This window comes from Dryobates pubescens, chromosome 4 (genome assembly GCF_014839835.1).
Source record: "Dryobates pubescens isolate bDryPub1 chromosome 4, bDryPub1.pri, whole genome shotgun sequence".
NCBI lineage: Eukaryota > Metazoa > Chordata > Aves > Piciformes > Picidae > Dryobates > Dryobates pubescens.
This window is the reverse complement of record NC_071615.1, coordinates 35,519,159-35,542,992: the sequence shown is the minus strand read 5'-3', so window position 1 is coordinate 35,542,992 and position 23,834 is coordinate 35,519,159. Positions and strand designations below refer to the sequence as shown.

Sequence of the window (23,834 nt, the reverse complement as noted above, 5' to 3'; positions counted from 1 at the left end):
GTACCTGAAGGGGACCTATGAGGAAGCTGAAGAGGGACTATTTTACAAGGGCTTGTAGTGATAGGACAAGGGGGAATGGATTGAAGCTGGAAGAGGGGAGATTTAGACTGGAGATTAGGAAGAAATTCTTTACAGTGAAGGTGGAGAGGCACTGGAACAGGTTGCCTGGGGAGGTTGTGGATGCCCCCTCCCTGTTCAAGGCCAGGTTGGATGAGGCCTGGAGCAACCTGATTGTATGATACTTCCCAGTTCACAGCCACACTGTCCTCAGAGCAGTGTCACGGATGCCGCCTAAACCACGGCACGTCACCAACACAGCACAGAGAGTAGATCAGCTGCAAGTGGGATGGATTAGATTAGAAGGGCTCCCATTTTTAAACGACACTGAAAAGATTTCCAAACTCAATTCCCAGCTTCAAGCTCCCCTGAAGTCTGAATGGTCACAGCTACAGTAACCAATACAGGTGAAGCTGAGTATTGACTCTTAACAAGTGACAAATAACTCACTTTTATTTAGCAATTATTTTTTGCAGTGCACCACAGGTATTTTCCTTGAAACAATCACTTCAAAAATATTAAACACATACATTAACAAAAAAATATATATAAATTCATGAAAACACCCCAAGACATATTCACAATGTTCATTTCTCCATCATTTACAGCATTTATCTCAAACACTGCAAGAAGATGCAAGTCTGTATTTTAAACACAGAGAATAGATGAAAATAGCTACTCACATTTGGTAGGATATAAATATTCTACCCTGGAGAGAAAACAAGTGCAGTCTTTTGTGTGACACAGATCATTATTCATCACAAATGATGATGGCACATCAGAGAACTGTTGGTCATGCAACAGCAGCTCTGGTTTTAGTTGGGGAAAACCAGGCTCCAAGCTTGTGAGCAGGGGACACAGTGGTCTGTCAGAAGGCATGTTTAGGTACTTAGCCATTTAATTTAGCTGGATAAGAAACAATGTAATGTTTTCCTGTTGTTAAACATTGCCATCTGTATCTCTGGCACACAAATTAAAAAAAGAAGGGTGTGACCATTAAAATTGTGTGTCCTGAGATTTCCTTCTTCAGGGGGCAAAGAGGTTAAAGTGGAAAAGCTGATCTGTGTATAAATCAGGAACACATGTGGTGCTGAGAACAAACAGCAGTCAACAGGCAGGCAGGGAGGACTTCTCCAGGCACAAAATGTGATGGACAAAAATACCCTCTACTGGGAAAGGAGCAGAGCAACCGATGTGCACTTTGAATTGGGTAAGTTTTACCAATTCTGGTAAGTCTTCATTATTATTTAGTTGCTCATAATTAATTCTGAAGCCTTAAAACTTGGTTTAACCTTAAAAGCTGTCTGCCCAGTTGTGCAAAGCAGCATTGCTTCAGTGTTAATACTGGTTTCTAGCAGTAGAAAATGATCTTAACACAGGTAAAATGATCTGAGTGAAACAACACAACAGTGCAGACACGAGTAGACTTCATCTTGAAGCTATGAAATGTTTGTATCTGCAGCCTACCTACTGTAAGTAGACACCAACAGCCAGTCTCCTGCTCAGGTTGACACAGTTTTGCACCATTTCTTTGGCAATAAACAGATATATTTAGCATGGTTAAGTTATAGCTCACTTAAAGCTAAGAAGCATAACACAGTTGTGTATAACAATCCTTTTGATGCAATGCCAGTAGCAGGCCCCCAAAATATTAATTTGATTAAATCAGTCTTTATCTTCACCTTAAGACTTGTTCCTTGACAACAGACAAGGAAAAAAGAAAAAAAAAAAAATCAAGCAAGCATTATGGGTCACAAAGCACTGAATTTTCAAGTGTAAAGTCATACCAAAACCTTGATAAATTCTCACTGACGTTACAGGTGAGCAGCTGGTCAGGAACGTCATTACGGGTGCTCTGCACTGCTAACACATGTGGTGCCAGGGCAAAGGGGACATCACTCAGAAGATCTGACATCAAAGAGCTGCTTTCCAAATTTTGACTCCTTTCATTTCCCACCTCTGTACTTGATGTAGTCAGCTGTGATCTGTGCCCTGTGTTTAGCTAAAGAGAACAGAAGAAAAGAAATTTAGGCGCCACACATGGGGCAGCTAAGGCTTTGTGCTTAGAACCATCTTAACCTACTAACAAATTAAACCAAAATAAATACAAACACATCAGTTCAGTTTCAGAGTGTGCTTCAGGTAGATAAAAACCACACATTGATAGAGTTCTCCAGCTCAGGCTGACTTGCATTAAGGCTAAACCAACATTTTTTTTTTTTCAATTATTAATGAGATTTCTCCACCTAATGCCACTCTGCATTTATGAAACCCCTAGAGCTGCTGAGGCTTTTCGTTATTATGTCCTGTCTTCTTTAGGGGAAATCACACAGAATGCCAGGTTAGAAGGGACACCAAGGATCATCTGGTCCAACCTCTCTAGGTAACAGTACAGTTGGAATCAGGTGGCCCAGCAGCCTCTCAAGCTGAGTCTTAAAATTGTTCAACAGAGGGGAACCCACTGCTTCTCCTGGGAGGTGATTCTGTTGTCTGACTTTTCTGATGGGGAAAAATTTTCTCCTGGATTCTAATGAGAATCTCCCCTGGGACAAATGAGAATCTCCCCATGGGACAAATCTTTCCCATGAGACTCATGTGAAAAAGGAGTCTCCATCCTCCTGGTAGCCACCCTTTATGTACTGTTCCATGGTAATGAGGTCTCCCCTAAGCCTTCTGTTCTCAAGGCTCAACAAACCCAGTTTATGTTATCAAATTACTTCACATAATTCCTTCCATAAACTAAAGAAGCTCCATCCTTTGTTCCTTCTGTGCCTTTTCACATGTTGTCCAACAAAGGCATGATTTTGATGGTTAAAACCCACTCCCCCACCCTGGTTATTTCAAAACACTAATGATGTTGCTTTCCAATTGGAAATGGGCCTCCATGAGGGGCTGGTAAGGTCTGTTATATACATGCCCATACATACACTGCTGAGAAAGTGCTTTACAGAAAACCACAGTTAATAAAACTTAACCAAAACCTCTGAACTACAGCCAACAGCCAGCTCTGGAGCCCTCAACACAGAAAGGACATGGATCTGATGGTGTAGGTCCAGAGGAGGGCTATGAAGATGATCAGGGGGCTGGAGCACCTCTGCTACGAGGACAGGCTGAGAGAGCCACGGTTGTACAGTGTGGGGAAGAGAATGCTCCAGGGAGACCTAACAGCAGCCTTCTGGTATCTGAAGGACCTACAAGAAAGCTTCAGAGGGACTGTTTGCAAAGGCCTGCAGTGATAGGATGAGGTGCGATGGTTTGAGATTAGAGAAGATTTAGATTGGATGTTAGGAACAAGTTCTGTACCATGAGGGTGGTGGAAGACTGGAACAGGTTGCTCAGGGAGGTAGTTGAGGCCCCGTTCCTGGAGATATTCAAGGCGAGGTTCAACAAGGCTCTGAGCAACCTGATCTAGTTGAGGATGACCTTTGGAGGTCCCTTCCATCCCAGAGCGTTCTATGATTCTATGATCTTCCTTCTCATCATGGCCAAGTAGGCTCAAGGTAAATATCATAACAAAATGAATAAATATCGTCTGCTACAGACATATTCTCTTACTAAGAACACTTCAGAACACACAGAACAGTACTTTATGGTAAGGATATTCATATTTAACTCCCCCCACCCCAATACTTCAAGTAAGTAGTGAAATTTGTAGCTGCTATAAACTTTAAAACTTCCTTTAATTTCCACTCTGCATAATTTGTTCCACACCCTCGTTAAAGAAATAAGTTGTGGGGCATTTTTTTGAGGTGATGGTGATTTGTTTGTGTTTCATCTGTCCATATTCTGAAGAGGAGAGTGGAGCCAGAAAGCCCCAAATGAAAAACTGGAAAAGGTTACAGCTAAGAATCAATTAAATTCGGGTCTTCAAAGACCCTTCTGGCCTCCTCCCACTCCCACATTCCAGGGAAAAATGATCCCTCAGTCACTGTCCTATTCAGATGATAAGCAGTAATCCCTAGAATCTACTGTTTATTTTGTCTGGCAAATCATACTTTTATGAGCACCTGTTTAGATCTTATTTGTCCCACAAGCTGGATGAACTCAATTTACAATGCAAATTAGACTAGCTTGTGGCAAAACTCACTTGAAAGAGGGAAAAAGAAATAAATCAGAGCAAGCCTCTGAAGATCATCAAGTCCAACTCCCTCGCTAGAGCAGGGTCACCCAAAGTAAATCCCACAGGAAGACATCCAGGAAGGTTTTTAGTGCCTCTAGAGCTGGAAACTCCACAGCCTCTCTGGGCAGTCCGGCTCCAGTGCTCTGCCACCCTCAAAAGGATGAATATTTTCTTTATGTTTAGGTAGAATCTCCTGTGCTCCAGTTTTATCCACTGCCCCTTGTCCTGTCACTGGACACTACTGAGAAGAGTCTGGTTCCATCCTCCTGACACTCCTTCTTTAAATTTTCATAAGTATTAATGAGATCTCTGCTCAGTCTCCTCTTCTCCAAGCTGAGCAGATCCAGCTCTCTTAGCCTTTCCTTCTAAGTCCCAGTCCCCTCATCACCTTAGTGGCTCATCTTAGAATCTATTAGGTGTCTATGGACCAATTCTGGTTTCAAACAGGAGATTTTCAGCCGTGCCTAGCACACTCCTTGCAGTCAATCACCATACTTTGCTATTGTAGAACTGCTCCTGAGAACTACTGCAGTGATATTCAGATCACAGAATCACAGAATGGTCTAGGTTGGAAGGGACCTCCAAAGGTCATCTAGTACAACCCCCTCTACAGTAAGCAGGGCCCTATTGGCCTAATGTGCAAGATCTTACCAAGCTGGACATATTTTTGTGCTTCCAAATCCTTTAAATAGGCTAAGACATATTTCACTCACAGACCGGAGAATCCACATCAGTGGATCTTGATGAAGCCAACCTGAGCAGCAGGCTTTTATAGTGACTGTGGTAATGAAGAACTGAACACTAGTGGTGAACATCAGTCCTCCATCAGTGTGGAGACTGCCCAAGCTGGTTGCAGTGCAAACACCAGCATTAGGCTCTGTGGTGCAATCAAAGTCGAGGTTAGGAAATGGCTTATGTTTTCCTGCATGCATTCTTCAAGCATTTATAGAACTGCAAGTCTTAGAGAATTTGATATTCCCACATTAGTCACACTGCTTTTGACTTAAATGCCTAACTTATTTATCCAGAACACAATCTATTCACAGCATATTCTCTGGACATTAGCTAAACAAAGCATGGCCAAATGCTATGACACACAATCCTGCTATGAGAAATATTAATTGGATGCACTTAGAGGATTGCCAAACAATTTACATTCTGCCAAACACCAGGGAATAAAAACCAAAACCCAAACAACCAAAAAACTTGGTTAAAATTACAGAAGGTATGGTAATAAAATTTAATTCAAATATGGAATGTGTTCTCTCTTCGTTCTTGGTTTGCCATCCAAATGAACAGGGATGGAAGAAACAATACCTAAAGATATATATTTAAGCAACTTGGTCTAGTGGGACGTGTCCCTGTCCATGGCAGGGAGGCTGGAACTAGATGGTCTTTAACATCTCTTCCAACCCAATCCATTCTATGATGATTCCTCCATGGTCAAAGGTCTGAATGACAATACACAAGACATAGACCTGACAGAGTGGGTCCAGAAGAGGTCCATGAAGATGAACAGGGGGCTGGAGCACCTCTGCTATGAGGACAGGCTGAGGGAGCTGGTGTTGTTCAGCCTGGAAAAGAGAAGGCTCCAGGGAGACCTAATAGCAGCTTTGCAGTACCTGAAGAGGGCAACAAGAAGGCTGCAGAGAGACTGTTTCCAAAGGCCTGCAGTGATAGGATGAGGGGCAATAGTTTGAGATCAGAGAAGTGCAGATTCAGAGGTTTTTTCACCATGAGGGTAGTGGAACACTGGAACAGGTTGCCCAAGGAGATGATTGAGGCCCCATGCCTGGAGATATTCAAGGTCAGGCTGGACAAGACTCTGAGCAACCTGATCTAGTGGAAGGTGTCCCTGCTGACTGCAGAGGGGGTTGGACTAGATGACCATTTGAGGTCCCTTCCAACCCAGACCATTCTATGATTCTATATAGCAATACAATTTGAGGCCATTTTGTGGTATTGCAGCAATAGTGCAGCACAATGTAACTCAGGATTTATGGAGCATTTTGCAGTTATTTGTGCTGTATCTAGAAACAGAACTTGTCTTAGGGGATTGCTCTTCCAACTGTGTTTCAGCTGGTGGTATTTAGGGCCTTTTTAGAAAATTTGTAGAAATTCCAGAGTGAGCATCTCCATTGAGGACAATGACTCACTTTGCAAAATACAAACAGCAATGGCAAAGAGGAACAGAGGGAAGAAGAAAAACTATTCACAAGGTGCTCCGAATGGTTAGCACTTTGTATGCAAATCTTTAAACTGGGAGAAAAGGATCAGCAAAACCTTGCTTGGGGGGTGGGGAATGGTACATGACAGGATAGTTTTTAAATGTCACCAAAAAAAACAACCCAAAACATCAACACCAAAACACCTCCATACCCAACACTACAATAAGTATGCACCACCTTCCTGAGACAGCAGTCTACTGGAGAGAGTCTAACAGAAACTATGAGGATGTTGAAGGGACTTGAACATCTCTCCTATGAAGAAAGACAGAGACCTGGGGCTGTTCAATCTTAAGAAGAGAAGGGATCTTATTTATGTCTATAAATATCTGAGGGCTGGGTGGGAAGATGAAGGTGCCAGGCTCTTTTCCATAGTGCTCAGTAACACAACAAGGAATAAGCTGGAACACATGAAGTTCCACCTCAATATGAGGACAAACTTCTTTACTGTGAGGGTGCTGGAGCCCTGGAGCATGCTGCCGAGAGAGGTTGTGGAGACTCCTTCTCTGGAGACTTGGATGCATTCCTACATGGCCTGCCCTAGGTGATCCTGCTTTGGCAGTGGGGTTGGACTTGATGATCTCTAGAGGTCTCTTCTGACCCCTAAGAGTCTGTGATTCAGTGTAAGAAGGGAAGAAACCCACCCAGATAAGCACAATACATATGCCCCTGAGGTGGTTTAGAAAACTTCATGTGACTCCTAAGAGCTGCCTTTCTTCTAAGGTGCACTCAAAAGTTTAGCCAGCATCCTCTCCAGGAACACGAGAGAAAAAAGTTATTCCTATCTGGGAGAACAAAAGTAAATGGAAGAAGTAGTGCTGGAGACCTTGCAGTAGCTTGTTGCCACATCCAAATGGCTTCTGGTGGCTTGCTTTCTTAGCAGACAGCCAGGGATTGTAACACTAGCCTAAGACTGGTGGAGTCAGTGGTTGCAGCAGGGCAGACTTCCACACTGAAAGCTTCGGGCTAAGAGCAAGTCCTTGGAGAGGCTTTTAGGAGCAAGAATGGATGTCAGTGAAAATCAGCTTTTCCATTTGCTTTGGGCTCTTGTTTCCCAGCTTCTTATGCTTCTCATTCTGTAATACAGCAGTGATTTGTCTCTCTTAAAGAGATCCTGCTCCTTGTACAAATGTTATGTGATTAATAGGTAGCATGGTTTCCCCCATTTATCAATAATGCTGCTCAGGGTAAAACAGAGCCAGACTGAAAAATAAGCATTTAAGAACAGTTTTCCTGATTTGTGACATATATTTGGGGGATTTTTCTTCTTAATTTTCCTTTTCACAATTTCCTTTTCATTTTCTTCTTTAAAGCATGCTTTTCAGCTGCTCCTTGGACTAGAAGAGAGTCAATGTGAGGGTAATGTTGCTGAAATAGTAAAGAAAAACATTCTAAAGAAAGAGTGAAAAGTACCTCTAACAATCTACAGTTCTGCTCTGTTGCAGCAAAGCTCCCTACAGAGTTATCCTGTCCTGAAGAGAACAGCAGGGGAATGTCTGCTACACCACACTCTGAGTGTCAATAACATAGACATTTGCACATCCTTACTGGCATCAAAGCAATTAGAAAAGTGTAATTGTTTAGAACTAGCTCCTTCTCTAACAGTTTGGTATTTCAAATGCAGGATGGACTTTCTGTGATTGGTACAAGCTCCTTGCCCTCTCCAAGAGCTAAACCTAACCCTGTTACTCTCTGCAGAGGGGAAGAACTGCGAGGCTGCCATTTGAACTCTGCATACTCCAAATGTTCCACAGTTAAAATGTGTTAGTTTTACTACCCTAGCAGATACTAGATGTGCCTGTCAGTTTTATTTATGAAACACAAATGTAATTCTACCCTAAAAGTATTCTTCAGTACCACAAAAGACTGCAGATCTAGCATCTAAACCAGCTACCTCTTTTGCTCAATCTGGAAGAACACAGTAGGTTGTTTTTTAACAATTTCACAAATCAGAACAGGATTAAGGTTCTGGTTTTGCTATTACAACAACTGGGCACAAGAAATACCTGGAGAGGGTTTGATAATGAAGTTAGAAAATATACTGAACTTAATAGAACCACAATTCTATAATGGTATCTCTATTCCTAATTAGTCCTTTCATTCCCTTACTCCTAACTTCTAGCATTTAATTGTTCCATTCAGTAACTGTTTAAAGAGAGAGAACCAGAACATCTCAAAGGTGGGCATCTGCCATGGCAAACCATAAAACTGAAAAGACAGGGATAAGGTCCAACATGAAGACAGATATGGAGAACTAAGAGAAAGTAGAACAGAATTCTAAACCTTCATTAAAAATGCTGCACCTTCATTTCCCACCATAATTAAAATAATTACACTCCTATCTTTCCTCCTATCCCAACCAATTTTAGCACTTTGGAATGTGATATTTGAAGAGCTGTATCAGTATTTATGCCCTCCCAGCAGCAGGGTTCACAGAATCACAGAATGTTAGGGGTTGGAAGGGACCTTGAAAGATTATCTAGTCCAACCCCACTGCTAGAGCAGGATCACCTACACCAGATCACACAGGAACACAACCAGGAGGGTCTTGAATGTCTCCAGAGGAGACTCCACAACCTTTCTGGGCAGCTTGTTCCAGGGCTCTGGCCACCCTCACAGTGAAAAAGCTTTTCCTTATGTTCATGTGGAACCTCCTATGCTCCAGCTTGCACTCATTGCCGCACCTTGTCCTATCACTGGGCATCACTGAGCAGAGCCTGGCTCCATCCTCCAACACTGTCCTGCACATCTTAATAAACATGAATGAGGTCACCCCACAGTCTCCTCTTCTCCAAGCTAAAAAGCCCCAGCTCCTCAGCCTTTCCTCACAAGGCAGACATTCCACTGCCTTCAGCATCTTTGTAGCTCTGCGCTGGACTCTTCAAAGCAGCTCCCTGTGGCCCTTGTTGAAGTGAGGGTCCCAGAACTGGACACAACATGCTAGATGCGGCCCCACCAGGGCAGAGCAGAAGGAGAGGAGAACCTCTCTTGATCTTTTTTGCGGCCCCTCTGGAGGCCCCTGAGCTTAGGGCACTGTCCTAACAGGTGAATTTTGGACTCTGCAACATGAACAGTGTGATAAGAATTATCTTAGAAGAAAGAGAGGAGTTGGTTTAGTAAGGAACAGTTTATCTGGTTCCTCTGTTCCTTCAAAGCACTAAGGAAGCTATTCATAGCAAAGATCTCACACAGCATAATAAGCAACATGAAGAGTGTTCAGCACATTGTGCTTCTGCCAGTGCCAAGGAATGTTCCTAACAAGGCCAGATGTGTTGTTTTTTCTCTTTATTTTTCTGTAAGATGTATGCTGAAAGATTAAAAAGTTCATGAAAATGACTCTAGTCAGTAAACTGCAAGCCAGAAGAACTGTAATTGAAAATGCAGGCAGCTCTAGATAGCCAGCAGTGCATTCCACAGCCACAAATCACAAGTGAAGGACAAGTCAGTATATTGCAAATGAAGAGAGAAGTTTGATAGATGCTGATAATGGATTTGTCCTCTAACTTCATGTCGTCCATGAGCACAAACTACTCACATGTATTTTGCTGTTATCTTAATTCCTGATGCAATACAAACGTTAGGTAACTTTTCAGTACAGAATCAGAAGAGCACGGGTTGGAAGGGACCTCCAAAGGACATCCAGTCCAACCACCCTGCAGTAAGCAGGGACATCCTCCACTAGATCAGGTTGCTCAGAGCCTTACCAAGCCTGACCTTGAAATGTCTCCAGGGATGGGACTTCAACTACCTCCCTGAGAACCCTCTTCCAGTGTTACGCCACCCTCATGGTGCAGAACTTGTTCCTAACATCCAATCTAAATCTACTCTAACTTCAAACCACTGCTCCTGGTCCTATCACTGCAGGCCTTTGCAAACAGTCCCTCTGCAGTCTTCTCATAGGCCCCTTTCAGGTACCGGCAGGCTGCTATTAGGTCTCCCCAGAACCTTCTCTTCTCCAGGCTGAATAACCCCAGCTCCTTCAGCCTGTCCTCACAGCAGAGGTGCTCCAGCCCTCTGATCATTTTCGTGGCCCTCCTCTGGACCTGCTCCTGCTCTGCACCGTGTCCTTCCTGTGTGGAAGGCTCCAGATCTGGAAGCAGTACTCCTTGAATAATTGACGTAGTCAGTAACATCCGTGAAGTGTCTCCCCAGAACATTGGTAGCAACAAGAGGAAAAGCAACAAGAGCGATAACAATTTCCATCCACAATAAGAGGGAAGGAAAAGCAAATTATCTTGGATTTCATTTTCAGGAAAAAGTCAATTAGAGTGCACAAAACAGAATTACTAGTCTGAACCTAAGTGAAGCTTCCTTCAGCAGTACCTGCAAACAACATCTTCAACCATGCTTTCAGAAGTTTTGTGACGTAACAAAACCCCTGCATCTTCCTAACAGTCTCTCTCTTCAGTCTGGAACATAAATGGATTCTCAGGCAGATTCATGGAATGGTTTGTGTTGGAAGGGTCCCTAAGGATCATCTAGTTTCAACCTCCCCACCATGGCCAGGGACACCTTCCACTAGACCAAGCTGCTCAAAGCCTCATCCAACCTGGCCTTGAACACCTCCAGGGAGAGTGCATCCATGATGCATGAATGAAAACTGCTGCACTAAGTGCTTTGTTCTGAGGTTTTCATTGTGCTGCTTAAAATCCACACATGAAGCAAGATTCTCAATGTGTCCTGTTTAAAATATTAGGCAAGTATCTCCTAACACAAATTTCCACCTGCTCTCTCCATAGCCAATCAAGGCAGTAAGAGAAAGGAAGGATGGATATGTGACTCCCAGTTCCTCCATACACAGTCTGGAGCACTACTCAACAGCACCTTCAGCAAACAGCTTGCCAGGAGCCAGAGTTTGTAAAGTTCCAATCTATAAAGAGTAACAAGACAGTTACCTTCAGCACCTACTGCTAAGGCTTTTTAGATGCAGGAATCAAAGCAGTAAAGCAGCAAAGAAAAGGAAACCAGTTTTGGTCATCTTATTATTAGGTTGCCCAGGGAGGTGGTGGAGTCACGTGTGGACATGGCACTTTGGGATGTGGTTTAATGGCCATGGTAATCATAGGTTGATGGTTTGACTTGGTGATCTCAGAGGTCTTTTCCAACCAAACAATTCCATGATAGCATGATCTCTTTCAAGTAAGGCGGCCTCTTTCAGCCTCCTGGTTCTCTATGGAAGGAAGATAATTTGACTGTAATGAAAAGGAAGAAAAGTGCTTTTCTTGCTTTTAAAAGATATTTGATTTTATCAAGGACTACTAATTGCATTTCCACAGTAGGGGAGTATTCTTGGCATTGGTTACACTGGGGAAGAAAATAAAATTTAATTAATTAATTAAATTTGCAAGTAAATAATTTGCATTTTTGTGCTTCAGATAAGAAAATCTGCAATCCTCTACACAGTCTTTCACAACTGTCTTTCAAGGCAGAAATGACAGCAGTTACACATTGTGGTGAAAGGCTCCAACCACACTGATAGGAAGTACAGAAACACATATTTCTCTTTTACCAATATTAGCATTTTGGACTGAAATGAAGCTGTTTTCACTTCATATTTCCTTTCCATTGGATTGCTTACTGACATTTGGGTTTTTTCTCCCCCCAGGAAGTAGGACTGAAACTAACCTAAAACCATTGTTATTTTCCCTACTTGGTGGTTAGAATCACTAATAAGCTGCCCTTTACTACAGTCTTTCAGCTACCATTTCTTGCTAATGCATCATGTTGTAACTATCACAGTACCATCAGGCTTTATTAGCACACAGTCTCATCAAGTGATGTATGATCTACATTGCATTTTAGATCAATTTTAATATTTGGAAAGCCCAGAAGGGTTGCTCTCCCAGAGGCAGGGTGACTGACCAATCAATTTGTTGACAGCAGCAAAGTGAACCATCATTACTGGCTTTTAGTCCAAGCACATGTGTTTGGGCAAGAGACACGGGATAATCAGGAGTTTTATCTGGGGATTAAGCTAGTCAGAAAATCCCAAAATTACAGGAGGGCTGAAAAAAATGTGATGGGAACATCTGGGCACCCAATTTGAGCATCTCCTGCTAAAAAAAAACATCCAATGTAACTGAATAAGCTTGCAATTAAGTCAAGCATATAGTGAGTCTCTGCCTAAACTAAATAGGGAGGTATGCAAATTGTGCTTCTGGATCCATGTGCCTTGGTCACTATTTGGAGTGCATGCTCCTTTGCAAAAGCCTGGTTTGCAAAACAAAGAGGCTGCCAATCAGGCCAATATCTCTGTTTAATGAACATTTTACACTGCCATTTATAGGTACTAAATAATGAAAACAGATCATGTTTGCATGTCATTCTTTGCCCACAGGAGGTGATTTTGTCCTTCTGTTGCTCAGATCTTACCAAACTGACCACAGCACTGACTCTGGACTTCACAGGCAGGGCTGTGGGAGGGAGGGATGCTCCAACCCATTTGCTGTGTTTCCATGTATTGGCTGGACAGATAGAATACATAGAATAAACCAGGTTGGAAGAGACCTTCAAGATCATCGCGTCCAACCCATCAACCAATCCAACCCACCTAATCAACTAAACCATGGCACCAAGCACCCCATCAAGTCTCCTCCTGAACACCTTCAATGATGGCAACTCCACCACCTCCTTGGGCAGCCCATTCCAATGGGCAATCACTCTCTCTGTATAGAACTTCTTCCTAACATCCAACCTAAACCTCCCCTGGCGCAGCCTGAGACTGTGTCCTCTAACATAGAACATTCAAATCCTATCCGGAAAGACCGTAAGGAAGGCTTCCTCAGTTCTTGTGGCCATGAAAGCTCAACTGAAGTTAAACAAAGCATCCAACAGCATTTTACACTTGCAAAGTGCTACAGGGAAGTGCCTAATCGGTGTTCTTGAGAATGAACTGTTAGACCCGAGTTCAGAGAAGAAGTTGGTGACAATCATGTTAATTCACATCGCTCAATTTCCACTCCCGTTCTCTGTATCTAATAATATAATGCTTCCCTTTAAGAAGGATACAATGGACGTAACATTCCTGATGTGACCATGATCACCAAGAATCTGAGATAACCCCAGATGGGTATCCTGTTGCACACACAAGAAGTCTCCATTTTAGAGTGGAGAAAAACCCTACAGGATACCTCCAGGTCTCACTGGTTGACCCTGGATCAACAGACACACAAATCAGAGTTTATAAAATGTTGCTTGTGAGACCATTGCAATCTGACAGGCAGAAACAGACTTTTGTAGGGATGATCATGCTGGACTTGGACTTGGTACCACCCAGATCTGGTACTGGGAGTAACTGGAGTCAGGTTTGGGTTCATGCTGGCCAGCCTGCAAAACAGTCAGGCATTGGAATAGGTGGTGGAATCACCATCTCTGGAGAGGTTCAAGTAATGCAGAGGTTGGAGTAGATGATCTCTAAGGTCCCTTCCAACCTAAGCCATTCTATGGCATGGCACGTGGGTACATGGTTTAGTGGGCCATGGTGGTGTTGGGTCAATGGCTGGACTTGATGATCTTGGAGATCATTTCCAACGGAAACAATTCTGTGATTCTACTCATATATATAATATCTACATTTACCCTCCTTCCCTGCTAAGCTGCCCAGCTGCTGAGGACAGACAGAATTCCACTGGTCCCTACATTCTGGAAGTCTTCCTAGCATGAAAATACCTCTTCAATATTTCAAACAGATAGCAATATGGATATTACAATACAATGAAGCTTTATAAAGTATATATGCTACTGCATAGTAACAGAGTTGATTTTTTTCTAGCTGACTGGGCTATTAACTTTGTTCTCAGTAAGCTCACAACCTTACACTGTGCCTTTCTTCTCAGATGTCAGCCCTTTCAATCTGTGAGTGCACATGGGCCCCTCGAAGAACGGCCAGAGATTTACTCTACAAGCTAAGGACGGAGGGAGCTAAGACAGATGATGTCCATTAGAGCCAGGGACACTGAAAATCAGTCACCCTCCTTTAAAGATAATGTTAAAACTTCCCTTCCTACAGATCAGGATCATACACAACAGCTGAGTAAAGCATCAAATCTTTCTTCTGATGGCTCCAGTGCTCAGAGAAAAGACCATGCTTAATGACTTGAATTCTAGAATTCTAGCTTATGAGAGCTTAAAATGAAAGCCAGTCTAAGCAGCAACATTTTCTATAGACACAATATTTTGTCCAAAAAGGAGAAACCCAATCACAAATATTGGCCAGTTATTTTGAAACCTAACCCACTTTCTCTAAAGCAAGTGTAGCAAGTTTCAAGTGATGCAGTGAATGTAGCCCAGAGCAGCCTTCTTGGGATTTTAAGTATGGGACCCTCCAAACAATACTCTAAGAGCTGGGTGACTGATAAGAGACATGATCTCTAATAGCTCCTTTTCAAAAAATGTATGAAAATAATTCAGCCAAGTTTTAGTAAAAAATGGGCAATATGAAGTCTGGAAAAAACCAACTGATTTTAATAGAATATATATTTTTTTAAGGAAAACAAGGTCACATTAACATTATTCACGACCTAGAATTGTATCTTAGGGTATCTTAGAAGTCAGTCAACTTCAGCAATACTTCCTAATTTCTCTAGAAGAGTAAGAATAAAATTAAATTTCAATTTCCCCCTCCTCTGTGCACTCACAGCTCCCATTACCTCTTCCTTGACATGTTGTATTTCTATCTTGCCAATTGATTCATATGACTCCTAACCAGATGCCTGAGAAACTTATTTACATCCCTCCAGAATCGTTTCATAGCAGATCAATTTAACAAGCATATGACCTCCTAATTCAGATATAAAAAATATCTGCTTCTCAATACTTGCCCCAAATGCTGCACACCAGTATCTATATGCAGAAAACCACAGATAATTTCCCATCTCCTTCAGGAAGTGAGGATTTTCTATTTGCTGTGTTCTCAGTTGTTAGTAGTAAATTGTGAAAAGCAAGGGCACAGGGATCACAGCAGAATGATTGTGGTTCATAAAGAAAATGATGTCCTATGATGATAAGTATCACAGCAAGGTATATAATTAAGAGTGGCCATAACAACAACATATAAATTAGATAATTATGGATTAAGCAATCCCTCTGGGGATTCTCTCTTGCCCTAGAAAACGTATAACAAGCTCCTTAGATAGAAGGCAGCAGCTATTAAGTATTTGAGGGAGTAATAGGACTATAAAGAAGAAAAGAAAAGAAAAAAAACCACACACAGCAAGAGAAAAATCTTAAATTTGCAATCTACAGAGGTCTCTTTTTGGCAGTTTGTTTTAATCCTGGTAGAGATTTCACCCATTAAATCTGCTGCTGTCTGTTGGCTAAAGAGCACATGTCAGATTCTCAGGAAGTTGCAATATCAAATAAGCAAGAGCTGATTCTTAAAGTAGAAACAAACCACGGCAGCTATTACCAGAAATGTTCTTTCTTTGTCGATGTTGTTGCTTACATCAATTTAATAATCCCAGGTGCTCTGGCCACCAGTCCTACAATAATCTTGATAAATCCTAATTCACAGCCATACCATCTGTCAAAAATATTTTGTGATGTCTCCTAATAGATATGCTACATAATTGCTCTCACAGTAGGACAGAAACACATGGTTGCACTAATGTGCTTTACCAATGGAGCAGCTCATTAGCAAAAATAACCCCACCACATTACTGGGGTTTCCAGCACTCTTCCTATACCAAACCCCAGCCTTTCCATTCTGTTATTGTCTATAGCCTTAAATTCCCAGTGAAAGCAAAGAGAGGTTGAATTATCTGGAAATTGTACTGTAATAAGGGAAAATTCTCAAGCTTGACAAAATAAACCCCCAATCTCTCTTTCTGTTACGATGGTGTTGCAGTTAAAATGAGAAGCTTTGTTGTATTTCACAGTCACAAAGAGACTAATTTAAGTTCTCAGCCCTGCAGAGCGTTAAGCATTTTGGCCCTAATCCAGAAGAGCACTTAAATGTGCCTATGACTTTTAGTTCATGAGCCTGAAGCAACTTCAGTGGGATCATACATGCTTGATTAGGCCTAGAGAACTCATTACTCTACTGGACAATGCATCTCCCTAGGACTGCCTGTGTGTCAGGAGATGACCCTCCCAAAGCTCCACCCATACTTACAGAGATGGAGAGGGTGCTCCACATGGGACTGTGCAAAGCAGGTGCCTCTGTTCCCACTCTCTGTAGCGGATGATGATATGCTCTGCACTTTAGCCACAACAGCCCCTGCCAGAGCTCCAGGCTTGGGGCAGAGTGGAACCTGGGGGTACTGGTTGACAGCCCTCTGAACGTAGGTCAGTGTGTGCCCAGGTGGCCAAGAGGGCATCCTGGCCTGGATAAGAATAGTGTGACCAGCAGGACCAGGGATGTGATTATGCCCCTGTGCTCAGCACTGCTGAGGCTGCATCTCAAATACCATGCTCAGTTTTGAGCCTCTCAGTATAAGATGGACATTGAGGTGCTGCAGCAGGTCCAGAAAAGGGCAGCAAAGCTGCTGAAGGGTCTGGAGAACAGGGCTGGTGAGGAGCAGCTGGGGAACTGGGGTTGTTTAGTCTGGAGAAGAGGAGGCTGAGGAGAGACCTCATTGCTCTTTATAACTCCATGAAAGGAGGTTTTAGAGAGGTGAGGGTTGGTCTGTTCAAACAAATAACAAATGACAGAACAAGAAGGGCCTCAAATTCCACCAAAGGAGGTTCAGGTTGGACATTAGGAAGAATTTGTTCATTGAGAGGGTTCTCAGGCATTGGAACAGGCTTGCCCAAGGAGGTGGTGGAGTCCCCATGTCTGGAGGTGTTTAAGAATCACGTAGATGTAGTGTTTAGGGATATGGGTTAATGAAGGACTTGTCAAGTGTTGATTGAACTTGATGATTTTAAAGATCTTTTGCAGTCTAAGCAATTCTGTGATTCTGTTTGGACTAAAGTTGGCCTTTGAGAAGATCCCTCCTCTAGCAAGTTTCTAGAACCTGCAGTTTCCCTAACACACATGCACTATCAAAACAGGAGCTTCTGTTACATGTTGCTAGTTGCAGCAAGATGGCCTCAGTGTAACCTTTCATTTTTGCATGTAGTTAAATAATCTATGCCAGATTATATAAAAACACATTCAGTAACTGCACAAACAAATTCAACAGTTCCTAAGCAAATGGGAAATTCCAAAGATAGTGACAGTTACCAAAAAACACTCCAGAAGACACTTGCTTCCAATATCAGACTCAACCTCATTTCCCTTTTGAATAAGGAAGTGACCCATGGACAAAGTATTACTTCATTCTGCTTTAAATCACACTTCTAAAAGCACTGCTATGTCCCACAGTCTAGATTTAGTATCTTGTAAACCATATTTTCAAATGAAAGCAAGTTTCCAGCAACTGAAAGATTCATTCAATGGTTTGGGCTGGAAAGGACCTTGAAGATCATCAAGTTCCAACCCCTGTGCAGGGATACCTTCCTCTACACCAGCTTGCTTAAGGCCTTATCCAGCCTGGCCTTGAACACCTCCAGGGAGAGGGCTGGAGCTTTGTGTGTCCCAGGCTATAACTGGTAGAGAAATCTTAGCAGAGCTGATTCAGTCTGGTGGAAGACTCCACTAGACTGTTCTCAGAGAAAACCTGTCACTGTAAGATGTTAACAGAATAGAACAGAATAGAACAGAACAGAATTAACCAGGTTGGAAGAGACCATTGAGATCATCAAATCCAACCTATCATCATCAGGGCACAGCAGCCATCCAAGCACCCAAAGATGGGAAACTCCAATCTACCTAGTACTCCACTAATGGGTTATTTGGAGATCCATTTCCAAGGACCATTGTGCCTTGGGGCTTTGGTTTGCAGATCACAGGATGTTAGGGTTTGAAGGGACCTCTGGAGATCATCAAGTGCAAACTCCATGCCAGAGCAGGAGCATAGAATCTAGCACAGGTCATACAGGTACATATCCAGGCAGGGCTTGAAAGTCACCAGAGAAGGAGACTCCACAGCATCTCTGGGGAGCCTGTTCCAGTGCTCTGTGACCCCTACAGTAAAGAAGTTCTTCCTCATGTTGAGGTGGAACTTCCTGTGCTGCAGTTTACATCCATTGCCCCTTGTCCTATCACAGGGCACAAGTGATCAGAGGCTGTCCCTTCCTTCCTCACACCCAGCCCATAGATATTTATAGACATTCATTACATCCCCTCTCAGTCCTCTCTCCAGACTAAACAACCCCAGGTGTCTCTCAGTCTTTCCTCATAAGGCAGTGCTCCAGTCCATTATCCTTGTAGCCCTCTGTTGGACTCTCTCAAGTAGATCCCTGTCCCTCTTGAACTGGGCAGCCTAGAACTGGGTGCAATATTCCAGGTGGGGCCTCACTAGGGCAGAGTAGAGGGAGAGGAGAACCTCCCTTGATCTGCTGGACACACTCTTCTTAATGCACCCCAGGATCCCATTGGCCTTCTTGGCCACAAGGGCACATTGCTGTCCCCTGGATAACTTCTTGTCCACCAGGACTCCTAGGTCCTCCTCCACAGGACTGCTCTCCTTTTGAAGCTGGAAACCTCCTGGTATTTCAGGCGCATAAGCAGCTCATGGTTCCTCTACTCATGGTGAGCACAGACAGCAGAAAAGAACAGTTCTGTCTGATACTGAGTTCTGCACAACAAACTCTGACACAGGGCTGAGGGTTCAGCATCAGGGGGTGATAGGACTAGGGGGAATGGACCCAAGCTAGAGGAGGAGAGACTTAGGTCAGACCTTAGGAAGAAGTTCTTCACCATGAGGGTAGTGAGACACTGGAACAGGTTACCCAGAGAGGTGTTGTAAGCCCCATCTCTGGATGTTTTTACGGTCAGGCTGGATGTGGCTCTGGGCAACCTGATCCAGTGGAAAGTGCCCACGGCAGGTGGGGTTGAAACTAGATGATCTTTGAGGTCCCTTCCAACCCTGACAGTATTATGATTCTAAAATAAGTGTACTACTTCTGGAGAAACATTCTGAAAAGCCCTCTTTGGTACACATGGATTAAATATTTACACAGACCAGATGAACAACAAGATATCCACACTTACAGGCACACAGCAGAGAAACAGAAAGCAAACACACAAAGACAGTCTATTATACTCACACATTTATAACATGCAACTTATAATGGTAGCTGTGGCAATAAATGACTTATGTAAATGTTTGCATTTTCCATCACTACTCACCATGCTAATTACTCTATGCAATTCATTAACATTCTAGCTACAATTTCATGCTTGCACATCCTAAGTATAAAAATAAGATACTCAGCAGTATCACACAAGCAGCCTTCTGACTGTTTCTTTTTCAAATCAATATTGGTGACCTTGATAATATCACCATCTAATTAGCAATGCTTCCTGTATGATAGATCACAAGGAAAGTGTGAGCATGATGAATCTTCTCCTGCAGGACATTCATACTTCTAGAACGGGCTGCTATGGGAGTCTCATCATGTGTGTACAAGAAAACAGTCTCTTACCTGTGGAGGTTGGTTGTACATTGGTCTGGTCTCTGGAAATGAAGTTTTATCCTTTGATTCTCTATTATGATCATCAATGGTGTCACCTAGCAAAGTGAAAAATTACATATTAAAATCACTGAAAGCCTTCACATTTTATATAGAATAAGAAAAACTCAAGACTTGAGTCTTCCTAAAATCAAATTACACAATGTCCTTGGAAAGGAGGAACTCCATTGCCCCTTTTGCATTTTACTATTTTGAACACCAGGAAAGAGAAGGGAAAAAACCCAACCAAACGAAAACTCAACAAAACAAAGCAGAGCAACATTGAGAAGTGGTCTGCAAAACCCAGGAACAAATCTGTATCAATCAGTAAAAGGAGAAAAAAAAATGAGGGGACAAAAAGAGAGAGAGGAAAAAAAATAGGCCCCTAGTTTTGCACACTTTAGAGCTACTAAGCCCTAATATGGCAAACTGTCAAACAAAGGAAACATAGCAGTAGGAGTGAATATCTGGTGCAAGGGTGATACCAGGTGCACACATCCATCACATCCCAGTCCCACATCAGGCTGGGAGGACACGTGCACTGTTACTCTATCCCCATTTGTAACCTCCTCTCCACAAAGAGCATATCTGTGCAGAGTTCTGCAAGAGAAATGCAGCTTACTGAGAGAAAGGGTCTGACTTTGTGCCAGGACAATGAGTACTGAGCAAGCTGAGCACTGACCTCCTCCACCGCAGAGATGTGGCTAACTCTTCCCAGGATTTTACTGGGGAGATGTGATTTGGTTTATCCCAAAAGCTGCAGCTGGTGCCACTCTAAGACAAGCAGATCACAGCAATAAACTAGAGATAAGAATGTTTCAATTGATTGCAAAGGGAGAAGCTACATCATTAACTTTATTAAAAGGCAGAGGCAGCAAAACACAAACCTCAGCATTGTTTCTCAGATGTTGTACAACAAACATCCACCTAGCTTAGTTTCTCCAATCTTCTCTGTTGGAGGGAGAGAGTCTAAGAAGTTGTAAAGATTTTGTGGATTGTCGCCTTCTGCTCTTGGTGTTACTCCGTAAATGGTATGTAAGAGGAGCCAGTGCAGAGAAGTGAAGGATTTAGTCACATAATTCCAGTTTTATTTTTATTTGAACTGACTGCTTTCTGCAAAGGAGTCTTTTGAAAGTCTGTATCCTTAAAGAGTCCTGCAGCAGCCATTCTAAATGAAAGGGTTCAAGTTACTGTAGTTTAACTCCTCTGCTAAGCCTGTGGTTTTGGCTGTCCTGTTCCATTTTCTCCAGAGCTTTAGTTAGAACAGGCACACCTGGCAGGAGCTGTGGGGAACAGCAGCCAGCTTCTGCCTGTGCCCAGTTAGCCTGGAAGCTAATGACACCCAGGTCTGTGCATGCCTGCTCCACGATGTCATCGTCCCCCATGGACTGGGTACAGTCAGGGCCCTGGGTACAATGCAAGATTTGATAAAGAATCTTATGACAACCAGCATCAATACTTAGTCACTGGGCATGCTTTTAATACCCAAGCATTATTTCTAATAGTGTCTTTGAAGAATTACCAATAAACTGTATTTCTTATATGTCATTAATGCCTATTAATTCCATTAAGATCTACACTTAAGATCTTTCCTGAAAAAAAACCAGGAATTCTCTACATAAAATAACCCAAAGCACTTGTATTCATACCATCTCTAAAGCAAAAATGAGGGGGTGGAGACTAAAGGAGATGGGGAGTCAATTAATCTTCAATTCCCCCTCCCCAACAGTATGAAAACCAAACTCTGTAAGCTCTGTATGAGAATGAGTTAAGTAGCAGCCAAGAAGATAAATCATGTCAAATCATTAGTGTATATTTGTAATAAAATAAAGAGGCCTGCATGGAAAATTTATCAGAGGTCTTGTAAACAAACGCTGCAACGAAAAACTGCAAAGCTCTGGGAGGTGTGAAAATGGTTAACAGATATATGAAGAGGACACTAAGATGTATTTTTGGTACCTTTGCTGTGGGTGAGGATGCAAATACATTTCAATTGTACCAAACTTAGGCTACAGCAGTTCCTTCAGAAGTAAGGCTACTTAAAACACTTGAAACAACCTAAGGAAATGGTCTCTCTAAGCAGCGGTCCACCTCCAGAAGATTTCAGAGGTTGGTTGAAGAAACATCTGCCATCTGACAAGGAAGATGAATGACCTTTTGTGTTCCCTTCTAGTCCCACATTCCATAAAGGATGCAGCAGGAAAGACTCCGCAGGATACTCCTCCCTAAAATCAGGATTTGTCAAGGGAACTTAGTGCTGGCAGCATGGAGACTTGTGAAGATGCAAGCCATCTGAAGTGAGCTGGACAAAGATGCATCAAGTGTGGAAGGGAAGAGCTGTAGCCAGTCAGCTGCAAGAGGACAGCTGATTGAAGACAGTGAGATGGCTCACATGGGGTAAAGTCGGGTGCAAGCGTAAGTGAAAGAGTTACCCCAAAGGTTTAACAAAGACAGAAACACACTTTTTACTCCTTGCCTTTACAGAACATTCCTAAGAACTCAGGACCAAAAGACCAAATCCATGTTTGTTAATGCTATCCAGAATATAATTTTTTTCCCCCTGTGATTAGTTTTCTTTAGGATAAAAAGAAATCTTGGTTTGAAATCAGGACCAAAAGGTCAACAATGTAAAAACGTTCACAGGAAAGCAAGTTTAAGAACAGCTCATTTGGAGAGAAATGACATTTTTTCGACTTAGAACTTTGACATCCAACTCCCAGAGGTCAGAAGTTCTTGAGGAGACCAAAATGTAGGGGTATCTATAATGTTTCACAACTCAAATTGCGTTTGGAAATTGAACTTTAATGCAGAGCTCTTCTTGCTTAAAATAAAATACAGTAAAATGAAGCACATGTGAAAACCCCAACATCTTGGCAATTTTTCAGGCATACAGTCCTGCAAGCATAAGCCATGAACCTTGGTATAGACTTCTATCATTTGAGTTAATGGATTTAAAACTGTTATAGGCAGACCAAGCTGCCTGTGATGTCCATTAGGATCACAGAAACACAGTGTTAGGGGTTGGAAGGGACCTTGAAAGATCATCCAGTCCAACATCCCTGCCAGAGCAGGATCACCCAGAGTAGGTCACACAGTAATGTGTCCAGGCAGGTTTTCAATGTCTCCAGAGAAGGAGACTCCACAACCTCTCTGGGCCTCTTCTTCCAGGCCTCTGTCACCCCCACAGTGTAAAAATGTTTCCTTATGCTCCAGCTTGCACCCTTTGCCCCTTGATCTATCATTGGACATCCCTGAGCAGAGCCTGGTTCCATCCTCCTGACACTGCCCTGCACATCTTTATCAACATGAACGAGGGTGCTCCTCAGGCTCCTCTTCTCCAAGCTAAGGAGACCTCAGCTCCCTCAGCCTTTCTTTAGCAGGTAGATGTTCCACTGCCTTCAGCACCTTTGTGGCTCTGTGCTGGACCCTTTTGAGCAGTTCTCTGAGGTCCTTCTTTAACTTAGGGACCCAGAAAAGGACACAATATTCCAGATGTGGCCTCACCAGGGCAGAGTAGAGGGGAGGAGAACCTTCTAATACACTCCAGGATGTCATTGGCCTTCTTGCTGGCTCTGTCCATCAGGGCCCCCAGGTTACAGCATTCTCCCAGAGAAATCAGGATTTTGGGTGTATTTCTTTCTCGTACCTATCTCAAATATCCAAACAGATTTGTCATCCTTCTTTCTACCAGCCCAAATAATAAGTAAACCCTCACACACCTCCCAGCTCCACCAGTTCCCAACCTTGTCAAGCTTGCCATAGCTGGACCCATCTTGTTCAGCTACTCTTAATTTTTTCTCTAATTATTTTTGTTTTGTTCTGTTTGCCTTGCTTTCTTCATCGACCTAAATTCTAATCTCTGTCCTTAACTGGAAGCCAGTCTCCTTTCCCTGACCTGGTATTTTCTCTTCTACACTGCAACTCTGCAATCTCCT

At 42.8% G+C, this 23,834-nt stretch overlaps 1 protein-coding gene across 1 annotated transcript in view; it reads right to left on the bottom strand.

Annotated features, from left to right (window-relative positions):
* Positions 1-612: 612 nt before the first annotated feature.
* UMAD1 (UBAP1-MVB12-associated (UMA) domain containing 1) overlaps positions 613-23,834 on the bottom strand; it is a 76,551-nt gene continuing 53,329 nt past the window's right edge. Inside the window, exons 2-3 of the mRNA XM_054161388.1 lie at positions 19,873-19,958; positions 613-2,059 (exon numbers count right to left, since the gene is read on the bottom strand). Of these exons, the coding sequence (XP_054017363.1) occupies positions 1,802-2,059; positions 19,873-19,958 (344 nt within the window). The 3' untranslated portion in view covers positions 613-1,801. The remainder of the gene's footprint in view (positions 2,060-19,872; positions 19,959-23,834) is intronic.